Below are 14,373 nucleotides of genomic sequence, written 5' to 3'. Positions count from 1 at the left end.
TTCATTCTTTTAGAGTCTTTACACGCATACTGATTTCATTGCACACATTGCTTATGGCACAAGAAAGTTTTTCAAGAACCATTTTGCGAAAAAGATAGAAAAGTGCGAGTTTTTATAAAACACCAATTCACCCACTAACCCCCCCCCCCCCCCCCCCCCCCCCCCCCCCCTTGGTGTTGAGAAACAAAGTCCAATAATTATAATAATAGCTTGGAATTTCTAGCTTTGCAATTTCATTCCAGTTCAGTTGCATTTTCATTTTGTTTGCGTTTTGATTTTGTTACGTTTTTCCTTGCTGTAATGCTTTTAATTTCCACTTTGTTTCGCTCTTTGAATTTTGTTTCAATGATAGCTTAAGTATTCTTGGTTTGTCATTAGTTAAATTGCATCGTTTCCTTAAGATTTCTGGACCGTTTTGATGGTGCTATTGCCTTGCATGAACTTAGTTCGGTTTTGTGCTTGCAATTAGGTATACGCTTAGTTGCTTAATTGGTACTTGATTTTTGCTTAGTTAATTGGATTGTAGGTGCAAAATTGATTAGACTTGTGCAATGTGTTTGCTTAATTCACGTTTTTAAAGACCGGATTAACCTTCGTTTAGTTGTTTAATTAGTGTTGAATTAGGAGTGAGAGTAATGTTTAATTGTTGTTAATCTGTGATTGGAAACGTTGTAATTAAGCTAGTGACGAATCGTTTTGAATTAGTAGTTTAATTCAGGTTTTAGTTGTTTCATTTCCATTCACAAAATTGTTCAAAAACCACCCTCCACCACATGTTCGACCAATTTCCTGAACCAAAGTTTGGTCTTTGAAAGACGACCTAGGAGTCATTTTCTAGTTTATACTGCACTTTATTGCATATTAAATTGATTCGGGTACGACCTCAATCAGGTGTATTTTAAAGGTTTGACGTCGAATATTGGCTGCATCCGATGCAAAGACCATGCATATCCCTTTGGTTGATTCATTTTTCTACGCTCTCCTTGAGACTTTACTTTGATTAAAGGTAATCAATTTAATTAAAATTAGTCAAGATTTTACTTTGACTAATTAACTTTTTACTTGGTGAGGACGCAAAGAAATAAACATGATTAGGCATAGTAAAATTTGATTAAGACTATACTTTGATTGAATTTACGGTAGATAATTTAAATATTCTTACTTTTAATTGAGATTGATATTTGGTTAAAAGTGATAACGTCAACAATTCAATTGAGACTTTACATTATTTAGTTGCAATTCTACAACAATAATTAGTTTAAAAATAATCTTTAAATAACCGATGATTAATCTATTTGTAAAGAGGAATGAAATTGACCTGTTTCAATATTATTGTTTTAATTCTCTTATATTAATGTGTTGTTTTTATCAAATTTATATTTTATTATTGTTTGAATTGTGTTTTACTAACTTTTTTTTATATAGGTTTTGATAAATTTAATTTATTAAGAATTAATTCCATATTTATTGAAAAAAAAATTAAAATTGAATTTTTTTTTCTATCTAATTTTTTAACTACTAACTTTACGTTATTGAATTTTTTAAACTAATTAGTATTTTTTTTATATAGATCGATGATAACTTATCACATATCTCAAAATAGGATAATGATGTGAATCTTAAAGGACAAGGTTCAAATGTTCTTCCTCACTGAAGTAGAAAAAATGTACTATCAATAAACTGGGTTTTCCGCTAAAGAAGAAAAAAAATATACTTGAATACCTTGTTTGAAGTCCCTAACTTTGACAAAAACAATACCAAACACAAAGTCTACGAAATACGAAACACAGTCTAAACGATACGTAGAATTTTATCAAAGTTTTATCCATTATGAAAATAGTTTGTGTTTGCAAATTATCCTTCTCACGAGGAGCTGGAGCTACTGACTCGGATTGAATTTGCCTTCCAAGGATTCGCAGGTAATTGTCAGTTGTTGGGGATATGCGGATTTGATTGTCCCCATTCACATCCAAGTAGTTGGAGAGAACCTTTTTTTTTCTATCTCTGTCACTGATTACAAGACACATAAAATCCCTTTTATTTTGTTCAATCATAATTATATATATATATATATATATATATATATATATATATATATATATATATATAATTGTTCATGCGAAATATTATTAAATCCACACCAGATTACACGTCTCATGTTTTGGTTGATTAGTTTTAGCTTATGGACTATAATTAATCGATTGAACCAAAGACGTATACCAGAATTGAGTATATTGGAAGGTAATAAAATGAAATACACAGTCAAGTAAATTTAAAAAATATATTTTTAAAACCATAATAGTTAGTATTTCCATATCATGAAATTTTCTTTTTGGTTGCTAAGGAAGTCTACCCAATGTTGGAGCGAAGAAGAAACGTTAAAGTAAAGATAAACTGCCATAATGAGTTTGGGGAAACATTGAGATGTAACATACGAGCAAAAACAACGAGTTAAGCATCATATCAATGTATTCAATTTTTTTTACTTGTAAAACATGCATAGTATGTTGTTAAAAGGAAGAAAAAAGGGCAAAACAAAAATATCTTTTTACTAGACTCGATCTTTTTAAATCACAAAAAATGGATCTCTTCATAAGAACAATAATTCAAGCATTACCTATTGAATAAACGTTTAGGGATATTTGAATATTAAGATGATCTTAAACACTAAACAAAATACTAAACGAATTTAATAAAAAAAAGTATACAATATACTACATTAATTTTCGCAAATCATTTCTACAAGCAATTTTATCTGATTAACCAATGATTTCGTTCTGCAACCTAAGACCACCTCTTATAAACTTTAGTTATCATGGGCTCATCATTTCACAATTATTTATCTATATATTTTAAAATTCATAAAATATCAATAATTTTTTCAATACTGCAAGCTCTTCTTTTCTTCTTCTACCTTATTTTCAGTCTCTTTGTTTTAACATCATTAAAAAAGTACCCGCGTTAAAAAATTATTGCCCTCGATTTCTTAAGTTTATTTTCAACTCCGACGTAAGCTACTTTATTTTAAATTACTAATGACAACTATAATTTTAAATGATTTTTATATATATATGTATTTTCTAAATTTTAATTATTCCTAAGTTAAATATACCCATGGTACGTAGAATATTTGTCATTTTATAATACTAATAAAAAAAATTAAATAATAATAATAATTATTGATTGAGCCTAGTAATTGTACTATTGATATAGAATGACATGCTTTTGCGATATTATATATAATCTCGAAGATGAACTATTTTTAATAAAATATCTCCTTTTGATGACAACGTTGTATCTCACTAAAATAAAAAGCCGTGTTTAAGAGATTAATAACAAAGATAATGACGTGTTTTTTTTGTTGAACATGTTAAATAGAAAAGTGTGAGTAAAATATAATTGCGCAGAATGAAGTATACGTGTTAACTCTAGCGTGGTATGATTATTACTAATAATAGGGTTGTTTTGGCTTGCGTTGTTAGTTATCTAAATGGTGATTTGTGCAGGAGTGAAATGGTCATGACATGGCTACAGTCTCTGACGACTAACTTACAAATTTTATAAGGCAATTCCAAAATCCACAAACCGGACAAAAGCTGATGAAAAAGGGAAAGAGATAAATACACATAAAAGATAGGTAAGAAATGATAATCAAACAACCTCAGCCATGGGTGATAACTGTCTTTTCCCTCACTTTCTCTCTCTCTTTCCCTGCCTGCCCTAACTGAAAATGACTGCGAGCAACCTGTGGTCTACCTGTGAATGAATATATATGTGGCTATTTTATTGAATTTTTTCTTTATCAATATTTTTCTGCACTTTTTATCTTATTTTATTTCTTTCTGTTTCTCTCTTTAGGTTATAATAATTATAAAATTTATGCTTCAATTTATTATTAGTATCATCCAAATTCGAATCTTATGGCAATTGATTAAGAAATTGAAATCGATATCACTTGTGCGAGAATAAATATAATTTTTTAATTAATTAAATAAATGAAAAATGGCTTATACATCAGTTTCACACACCGACTCAACATGCGCACCGGTAATCTTTCTCTATATAAATTGTAAACTCTTCATATCCCTAATTCTCTCTCTACCCTCTTCTTCTTCTTCAACTTGGAGTTTCTCTCTCCTCGTAGTGATCATATTCTCTCTTTTTCTCTGTGTTCGTGTGCTCTTTGGCTTTCTGGGTGCGTTTTTTCTCTCCTTTCTCCCCTCTAAATTCTCTTTTTCTCTTCTTTCAATCTTCGGGCACGCCGAAAACAATGGTGGATCTTCCAACGGTTTGCTGCATGTGCGGCGACGTGGGTTTCCCTGACAAGCTTTTTCGCTGCAACAAATGCCGTAATCGCTTCCAGCACTCGTATGCTCCTTTTCTTCTTCTAAATCATCTCATTCCCTTCCTCTTCTTCTTCTTCTTCTTCTTCAGCACGTGCTCACTAAATCACACACATCATCTACTCATAATCATCTTTAATTCAGAACCTCTTTTATCTTCACAACCATCATACACGAACCACGATCGTGGTCCTACTCTTGCCAGCTTTTATCTTCATCGTTATTTTCATATGGAATATGTTTGGTATTTGATTTTTATTTTATCTTTGTGCTTTTCACTTTTACGGATTGAAGTTTAATCAGTCTAGTCTTTCAGGTATTGTAGCAACTACTACGGCGAATTACCTGAGATAGAACTGTGCGATTGGTGCCAGAGCGAAGAGAAGAACTTGAGACATATTGGGTCAAATTCGAAGAAACCGGTGACTGGAAACGAGGCCGGAGCCACCCACCGTTCGGAATATTCCGGCGAGAAAATGATCAAACAGCATGATCATCGTGAAGAGAGTGGTTCTGAGAAGGGGAAGAGTCCCACACCGTCGCCACGACCCGGCACACGCAGGTACAAGCTTCTCAAGGATGTAATGTGTTAAGAGAGGGAAAGGAAACAAAGCTAGAGTCACATCCAAACCAAGAGGAAGAAGAAAAAACAAGACAATATATAATAGGTGACTTTTGTGTCTTTTAAAGATGTTTTTGTGTTAATAGCGTGTAGTAGCTTTGCAAAGAGTGTGTTTCTTGAGTGTTTTTCTCTACTATGATCCTTTCGTCTTGATGAGTGGCTTTTGAAGCAAGTTGTGAATAAAACAATGCTACTTTAGTATCTAGTATATAGTCCCGTAATCTATGGCATAATTAATTAGTTTACGGCTCTTCTCTCCACTTCTTATCTATTATAATCTTGGTGTTTTAAACTGTTTATATTATGTAATTAAGCATAAAGTATATTCACGAATAGCATCAGCAAAAATAATCATGCTGATTTTTCTTACGTTTCTTTTTCTAAAAAGACTACCGAGGATAATGCATGGTACACATGAAGTAGGTTTCGTGCATGAGATTGGTTACTGAAGTGATTCAAAAATAATATTTTAATGGAATCCAACTTCGAGACGCAAAGGTTAATTCAATAGACGCATATATAAATATATATAAAAGCTAAAGCTATAAAACACTATTGTATGACTAGAAATTCATGTTTTAGTCCATAAGAAATATTACTCAAGTGAAATTCAGCTTTTAACTGAGTTCTTTCTTTTCATGGTTTGCTTGGTTAACTTAAGGCTCTTGAGATGAATTGAATGCATTGGTTTCCTTTTGGGCGAAGATTTCATAGTACCAGAAAGCCTGCCATAACTTTTTCAGATTCATTGATAGCCTTTAATTGCTAGGCCCTCTCTATTATTGTCCATGTCAAAGAAAATGAAGGTTCTTGATGTAAAAGAAGTGAAGGATTTTCACCACGTAAGTTAGATAGTATGGGTACCCAATACCAATTTTTTCTCCTTTTTCTCTATTTATTTTCTTTCATAAAACACGCCCTCAGCTTTCTGCAATCTTAATGGCCATGTTTACCAGAGATCAAAGTCTACGCAAGAGTTTTCCTTGGAGGTCTTTTCTTGTGTTGTTATTTTTCTAGTATTAAGTTGTTGGTGGAAAAAGAGAGTGTTCACAGTGATTAGACGAAGTAGAGTTTCCAGTTGTGGTGGTTGTTTGTAGACCATACATTTATGTCTTGAAAATGTGTTGATATTTTTGTAGCAAAAGTTTGTACAGTGTTGACCCGTAGTTTGTGAAATATCTCTAAAGTACACAAGCTGATAAGGCCTCTCTCCCTGTGCCTGTTCTGCCCATTTATTAGAAACCAACAAATACTTTCTTGTTGGGCCTTTGAAGAGACAATAAATTCATCGTTACTCTGCACCAAATTCCTCTTTTTCCCTTCCCTTCTCTAAAGTTTCACCTACAAAATTCACTCTCTCTCTCTCTCTCTTCCATATCTTTGTCTGACCCTCATGTTAGTCCAATTCCTATACGGTTGGGACCTTGTGAAGTGACAACAAAGAGATGAACTTTATGTGTGCCACTGTGCCAGTAACAAAGAGCAACTCTTTCTACAGTGCCTACTCAAAGATAGTGATTAGTGAATTTGAGATACTGTATATTTTCATAAGCATGATGATCTTGTTTTGTTCCTTCATGTTCTTGTCATGTGTTTAAGTTTGATATGTGAGGCTCGGTAGAATAAACACATGATGACCCCAGTAGCGGTCTCCTTCATCTGTTCACACTTTCCTTTCTCTCTAATCCATCATCAATATGAGTCACGTGCTTGCTTGGTTCCCCTCCATCCCCTCTACCTTTCCTTGTCCAACTTACAAGCAACTTTCCAAATGTAGGATCTAACACATATTTATACATGCAATAATGCTCATTCCACATGCAATTTCTCAGTCAATTCCCGTTCTTCAATGCAATCATTTAAATCAATACCAACCGCACATTTCCATTGCAAACTATTCAAGCTACCTTGCTGCTACCCACATAATATTTTTATCCCATCTCTTCAACCAAAACATACAATGCAAGAAGCCAGGTAGAGCGTACAATCTTTAATTAACTAAACTAGATCATTTCAAGGTTCTCTTTTTATTTTATTTTACTGTTTTTGCTGCTGGTGTGATTCAACATAAATACTGATATATGTTGCTCTGAGATTAGATCGTATAGGATCCATGCTTTAGCCTTACCCCTATAGTGATACTTAGTGCAAAGAATGTGACTTTTAAGTTGCACGACATAAAACTCGGTTGGACAAAAAACTTAAATGTGGCTTTTAAGTGATAACTAATATTGTTAGTGGGAATATTAGGTACTTTTTCATCAATTAGAGGAGCCTAAGCAATTGGTTGAAATATGATAAAATGATGGATTTAGAAAATAAAAGGACATATTTAGGAGGAGAAAAGAGCCCTTCGTAACTTGCTGGTTTTCCACAATTGGATGCACTTAGAAAATGAAATCCACCAGCATACGAGTCAATACAAGTTCTGTACTTAAAAAATAGCTTAGTTTAAATATATCAATCCCTTGTATGGATCTTAATATTAGTAACGACTAGTTTTTTAACTCCTAATTTCTTGCGGGGTTCCAAAGAAAACACCATTTATTGATAACAAAAATTTATCATGTTTATTAAAAAGGTTAATATAGACTTAGAAAGAATAAAAAAATATAGGAATAAAAAAAGTATATATTAAGTATATATAAAATCAAGATATACATGGATCATTATTCTTAGTAATAATGCACAAGAGAGGGTGGAAAGGAGATATTAACTTTTTTATAACAATTCATAAATATCAGGGTCAATATTTATTGCTTCCATCTAGGGATGACAACGGGTCGGGTCAGACACGGATAGTGTGATATCTGAACCCGACCTGCATATAAAAAATGTATCCGTTATCCGCCCCGCTACCCGCTGGATACCCGGATAAAAAAAAACTCGCGGATTTTTTCTTACCCACGGATACCCGTTTTTTTTGTGTATTTATTATACAAGCTCAGGTGCCAAAAGCAAAAATAGAAAAAAATAATAATAAGCAGCGGCTGACCCATTTACTATTTTTTAGATTAGAAACCACTAGGGTTTCTTCTTCTCAAACAACTAGGAGCAGCCTCCTTCTTCTTCTTCCTGCCCCTGGGTCACACGTTCCCTAGTATCTCAGATCTGCACCACATCATCTCAGATTTGCACCACATCATCTCAGATCTGCACCAAAGCATCTCAGATTTGCACTAAAGCATCTTAGATCTGCTTCTTGTCGCAGTCTCCTCACGTCGTCGACCACTTCATCCGTCACCTCTGCCGCCTCACCGCAGACTAAGTCGTCACTGTCGCGCGCGCCTCCCTTGAGCTCCAGACCGCACTCAAAGCCTCTAACCCGAAGCTCGTGCCCGTCTTTGTCTCCTCCTCCACTCGCGGCAGTCGACTGCTCTCCGCCCACCTAAGATGAGTTTGTTTCTGTTGCGGTTGTAGAGGTCAAAATCATCATAGAACTCTTCAGCTCCACCGTCGGTGAAGTCGGAGCGGTAGAAGGCGGCCAACTCGATTAGGAATGGGACATTCTGATTTGAAGAAGAAATCCTAAAGATGGATGTTATTATGATTTGGCAAAAACCCTAAAATGGGATTTGGGCTTGGTCCAATTTTACAGCAGATTATAAGAAAGTCTAATTGAAAACTTAGAAAAAAAAAATAAAAGATAAAATTGTAATTTCATTTTTCTAATGGGTAAGGGATACCCACGGATACGGATAGTGTGATATCCGAACCCGACCCGTTAACAAGCGAGTATTAAAATACCCGCGGGTATCTTCTATCCGCAGGTACTAAATACCCGTAACGGATTTTATCCATGATACCCGCGGGTACGAGTTTTTTTGTCATTCCTACTTCCACCCCTTTCATATAAACACCCATTTTACTTGACTCTTTATCACACCATGAAAAAAAAAAGGGGAATTTCAATCATGCAATCATGTAAAAACTATTAGAAACATTTAATCACATAATTAATAAGCCACATACAAGGGCTCTTGCATTTTGTGTCTATCTGTGTATTATTAAGCTATGTAATTACGAAGAAGAAAACAAAACTTTGTATTTTTACTCCTTACATTTTTCCATCAACTGTGCTCAACAAACTTTTCACGAAGAATGAATGCTTTAAGAATATAGAATATCACCCTTGCTTTCAAGTAGATCTGAAAGAGAAATTCAACTTTATACTTTTCCTATTTCCAAATGGAGGATCTTGATGAACTTATAAATCTCAGTTAAACGCAAAAGGCATATTTTTCTCCACAATATTTTATGGGAAATATTCAAGAAGACGCCAATAAGAAACACACCAGTTAGAGGGTACTAATTTTATAATTTCAAATTAATGAAAAAACACGTGGATAATCTTACATTTTAACACATGGACAGCATTACGATAGAAAATGTCAACTCTTACCACTTGAAATCTAAGGAATTAATTTAGTCCATGATGGAGGTTGATATGATGGTACGAAACGACCACGAGACATATATTTTACTAGTATCAGTTCATTCCTCGGATTTCTAAAAGATGATCTCGAAGCATAGTAATTATTATATATTACTGGGACAATGTTGGTCATTCTTTATATTTAAACCTTGTACTGTGTATAATTGTGCTTAGGGTTGTTGTGGGTAGAGACATAGATGTTGATTATGAATAACATTGGCACTAAATTTACTACATTTGGTGGTCAATGTCTCGGTTTTATCATTTCCATTTTATATATATGTAAATGTGTTTTCATGTCCCTATGTGTACTGTGCACGCAAATAGGCAGTGAGTAGAAAGTGAGAGAAAGGCAAGGGGCAATCGAGGACATAGTCCGATTAAGGTTTTTCAACATTTTGAAAGGAGCATGAATTATATTTTCTATTTTTGGATCTAGCTAGTAGTACTAAGTAATAGAGAGGTGAGTGAACCAATTATTTCGCGATATAGTATATAATACTTTTACACCTTTTCCAATGGCTTCAATAACGAGAGAGACAATGAATTAGCTTCTAAAAAATTACTTAAATAGGATTTTATTGTTGGAGTCACATAATCCGATGTTAGAGTAATATAAAAAATTAAAATTAAAATTATTTTAAAAGTTTATGTTCTATTATGTAAGATTTTTGGATAGGGCTAATTAACACTAAGTTGAAAAAAACAGTATAAATGGAATTTATTAGAGTTAATTAAATTGATTTTATGACAATGTAAAATATTTTAAATTTTTTTATCAATTGACAGGGTAAAATTATTTAAAACTTTAATATATATTTTACGTCGGTCCACTCAAGACTGAGTTTTAAGAAAAAAATCTTATATCAATTTTGTCTAATTTAATAAATTATTTTTTATTAAATAAATATTGGTGAGAACAGTTTTATCTATTATTTTAACTTTTTAAATGAAGTATATGTAATTTATTTTATATAAATTCTGAAAACTATGATGATCTATCTTTCTCAAATATTAAGTGACATTTTCTCTTTTTTTTTTCTAACTTTCTTTTCTTCTCAAATTCCCAGTGAAATTTCTCATTCTCAATAGTTATACAAGATCTTAAATCCTCATTTAGTTGAATTTCTAATCGTTTACTCGATTCACTAAATTCTAAGTGAAGTTTATTCTCTATTATCCTAAATCGTGTGCATGAACCTTAGATTCTGTGTTGAGCCAATATCAAATCGTAAAACTACTCATATCTGTTAAGATATGTCAAATATTTTATTAGTTACAATTTAGACATTATTATAATTTGTACCAATGTCATTCTTTTAATAGATGAGGAATCATAGAACCTTTGTATGTATATATATGATACACTAATCTCTGAAAAAATACATCAAAATTATTCTTGAAAAACATTTTTATATGGTATCAGAGTTAAACACCATATTCTCTACAATATAAAAATCAATGCTTCTTTTTTTCATTGATGATTTATGATGACTCCTTCCGATAAAAATCAATCAAAGAAACATGATTTTGGAACTTTTGTGGCTTCCAAGAGCCATATTTCTACTGTTGTCAGATTTGTGACCAAGTCAGGTATATCTAACTCTGTCTTTAATCTTTTTATTGTTACTAAGGGTAGTGATTGGATAATTCATTCAGGTGTTATTGATCATATGACTTGTAACCTTCATAAATTTACTAATTTTTCCCTAATTGTTCTAAAATTGTTATTATTAATGTCAATGAGGTCTCATCTCCTATTGAAGGTGTAGGTATATATCCCTTTAACCCTCCTTATTGATTCCTGATGTTTTATTTCTCCCTACGTTGAACTCTAATCTTATCTCCGTTAGCAAGTTAACCAAATCACATTCTTGTGTTGTTTTGTTTTACCCAACCCATTGTTTTTTTTCAAACCATCCATTCCAAGGAGAAGATTGCTAGTGGTAGAGAGAGTTAAGGATTGTACTATCTTAAAAATGTTTTTCAACAAACTCATAAAGGAGCATTGTCTTGTCTTGTGAATGATTACATATAAGATTAAAACAAAAAGGAAATTTGGTTACGACATAGACAGTTGGGACATCCCTCATTTGGTTATTTAAAAAAATTATTTCCATCATTATTTCATAAATGCAATATTTCTGATTTTCTTTATGAAACTTGTGTTATGACAAAAACTCATCGTGTTGTGTTTCCTTTAAGCAATAAAAAACACTGATTTTTCTTTTTCGTTAATTTACACACATGTTTGAGGTCCTACTCCACAACCTACACATAATGGAAAAAAAAATGGTTTATTAGCTTTGTTGATGATTGTACTAGGGTAACTTGGGTGTTTTTGCCTAAACATAAAAGTGACGTGTGTGATGTGGTTCCTTCCTTCCATGATATGATCGTTACACAATTTAACACATCTATTAAGGTAATTCGATCAGACAATTGAGGAGAATATTTTAAAACTGAATTAATAGAGTTCATGAACTCTAACTGGATCTTGCATCAAACTACATGTCTTTATACATCACAACAAAATAGAGTGGTTGGTGTAGAAACTGGTATCGCGCAGCGAAAAGCTTATACTTGTGTTCAAACACAAACTAAGAGGAGAGGGGTGAATTAGTTCTACTAAAAACTTCGTTTTCCCTTTAAAAAGTTTCTTCAAAGAGAATAAAATAAAGTAGAGAAAGGATGAGAAGATTCACACAGACAATTTTTATATTGGTTTGAATCAAAAGATTCTATGTCCAGTTGTTAATCACTCTAAAAGAAGTGATTAACTTTTCATTAAAGATAGTTCAATAATACAAGACAAGTGAAAAAAATATCAAGTAGAAAACACCTCTCTTAACTGATAAGAGATTATAGCAGCACCTTCCTTCGACACATGATGATATGTAAATAGCTTGAATCAGCTTGGTAGAGAATCGCTTCCACCTTAGACATACTAAGATTAACTTCTCCATCTTCAAGCACTTGATATTAAACACTTAGAGCTTCTTTGGAACAAATTTTGTACTTTGTAATAGTTTAGGTATTTTTCTTAGAGTTGTTGAGAACTCTATTTATAGCCCAAGGTTCGAGCATGGTCAAAAACTGAAAAGACATTTCTCAACTGCCAATAATAATCGATTACCAAAAGTGATAATCAATTATTTTTTACCGTTATAAGGTTTTCAAAGTAATGATAATCGACTATCACTATTGATAATCTATTATTGGCGAACCCTAGTCAATTATAACATTTGGTGATAATCGATTATCTTGAGAAATAATTGATTATCCTGAATTGAAGTGTTTTCTCATTCTACACATGATAATCAATTATCCCCCAGGGTAATCGATTATTGCCGCAAGTAAGTTATACTAAAGAGCAAGTTACAAGACTCTTAATGGTTTACAAGTGAAAATAAAAGTCTAGTACAAAGTTCTTTACAAAAGTGCTTTAATAATGTATGTAAATAATTCTTCAAGGCTTCAAGTGCATCATCATCAAAATCTCTTCAAAGCATCAATGATTCTCATTGGTAACAACTGAGAGGAAAATAGACATATATTAGAGGTGATAAGATCACTTTTGATATATGGTAATGTCTCATTGGATTTATAGGATGAGGTTGTGAGCTCTACATTTTATTTAATTAATCGAACCCCTTCTAGTGTGCTTAACTTTTGAAGGCCTTTAAATGTTTTGTTCGATCATTGTATCCTTCCTTCTATAGTTTATTTACCCCCTCATGTTTTTGGATGTGTTATATATGTTCACTTACACCAAAATCAACATACAAAGCTTGAAGAATGAGTTATCAAATGTGTTTTTGTTGGGTATGAATCAACTCAAAAAGGTTATCGTGCTTACAATCCACTATCAAAGAAATTTTATATCTCTATGGATGTGACATTTAATGAGCATAAATTTGTTTATGTTGATTCTACACTTTAGGAAGACAATGAAAGTGAAGTGCATAATCATGATCTTAGTATGTTTGATATCTCAGATATAAAATTATATCGTGAAGATAAATTATCATGTGAGGATCATTCTGAAGGAAGTGAACCAATCCTAATTATGTACACTTCTTTTTTGGATAATATAGTGTCTTCTAATCATAACTAAGTGGCTCAATATTCTCCTCAGGTTCGGCTTGACTCTTTAGAGGTACCTTCTGATCTTATCTTTGATAATACTAACACTAGTAAACAAAGAGGGTTTTAACTCGCACATTACGCTTCGGTTTCAGAAAAATCAAAGCATATCAAAACGCAGTGGCAATTCTGTAGTTTTTTTGAAACTATATGCCTTAGTTCTTCTTGAACCAATGCCTAAAGGATATACTGCCTCAGTTGTCTCACCAATCGAGGCATAAAATACTGTAGAAAACACCTAAGTCAGACCTTTCACCAGACACCTTTTCGATAAGGGGGATATTGCCTCGGTTTCAAAGGAGAACCGAGGCATATAACCTTGCAAAAAGCAATTAACTCAGACCTATTAGCTAACGCCTTTCTCGGAAGGGGGATATTGCATCGGTTTCCAGGGGGAACCGAGTCATATAACCCAGCTAGCCCTACCAAATCCCTCTGCTACCACTGATATTTACTGATTGGGTTCTAAAGAAGACATATTGCCTCGGTTCTTCGCAAAACTAAGGCAGTATGTCCTACCAGAAAACTGCAACTTTAGAACTGAATGTTCCAATTTCATGTAATGTCAACCGATGTCATAGGGTGTTTCTGCTTCGGGTTAATTGCGAACCGATTCGTATAGTTTGGAATTATTTTGAAAATTGCCATTTTCTGAAACATTTAGCCATCGGTTGCAATGACAACCAAGGTAGTAGCGTTGTATTGCCTTAGTTAAGTAAAGGAAAAGAGGTAATATCCTTTTATAGGACTACATTTCCAGAAACGCAAACAGTTTTCTTCACGCGAACTTTTTTTCTTCCTCCCTCGACTAACATTTTTCCTACCAT

The 14,373-nt window shown here is 33.0% G+C and overlaps 1 protein-coding gene across 1 annotated transcript; it reads left to right on the top strand.

The window, feature by feature from the left end:
* The first annotated feature begins 4,088 nt into the window (after window positions 1–4,088).
* LOC108328518 (uncharacterized) lies at window positions 4,089–5,210 on the top strand. The gene is made up of 2 exons (XM_017562395.2): window positions 4,089–4,368; window positions 4,660–5,210. The coding sequence occupies exons 1-2, from the start codon at window positions 4,271–4,273 to the stop codon at window positions 4,934–4,936; spliced, it is 375 nt and encodes a 124-aa protein (XP_017417884.1). The 5' UTR covers window positions 4,089–4,270; the 3' UTR covers window positions 4,937–5,210.
* Window positions 5,211–14,373: the final 9,163 nt, after the last annotated feature.

This window comes from Vigna angularis, chromosome 2 (assembly GCF_016808095.1).
Source record: "Vigna angularis cultivar LongXiaoDou No.4 chromosome 2, ASM1680809v1, whole genome shotgun sequence".
In the NCBI taxonomy this organism is placed as follows: Eukaryota; Viridiplantae; Streptophyta; class Magnoliopsida; order Fabales; family Fabaceae; genus Vigna; species Vigna angularis.
Note: the sequence above shows the minus strand (reverse complement) of the source record. Positions and strands in the feature narration are given on the sequence as shown.

What these genes read in the sequence shown, in the direction of transcription:
- LOC108328518 (XM_017562395.2), top strand. Translation starts at nt 4,271, where the DNA reads ATGGTGGATCTTCCAACGGTTTGCTGCATGTGCGGCGACGTGGGTTTC. An exon ending in CGTAATCGCTTCCAGCACTC is followed by an intron (nt 4,369 to 4,659) that starts GTATGCTCCTTT and finishes CTAGTCTTTCAG; the next exon opens with GTATTGTAGCAACTACTACG.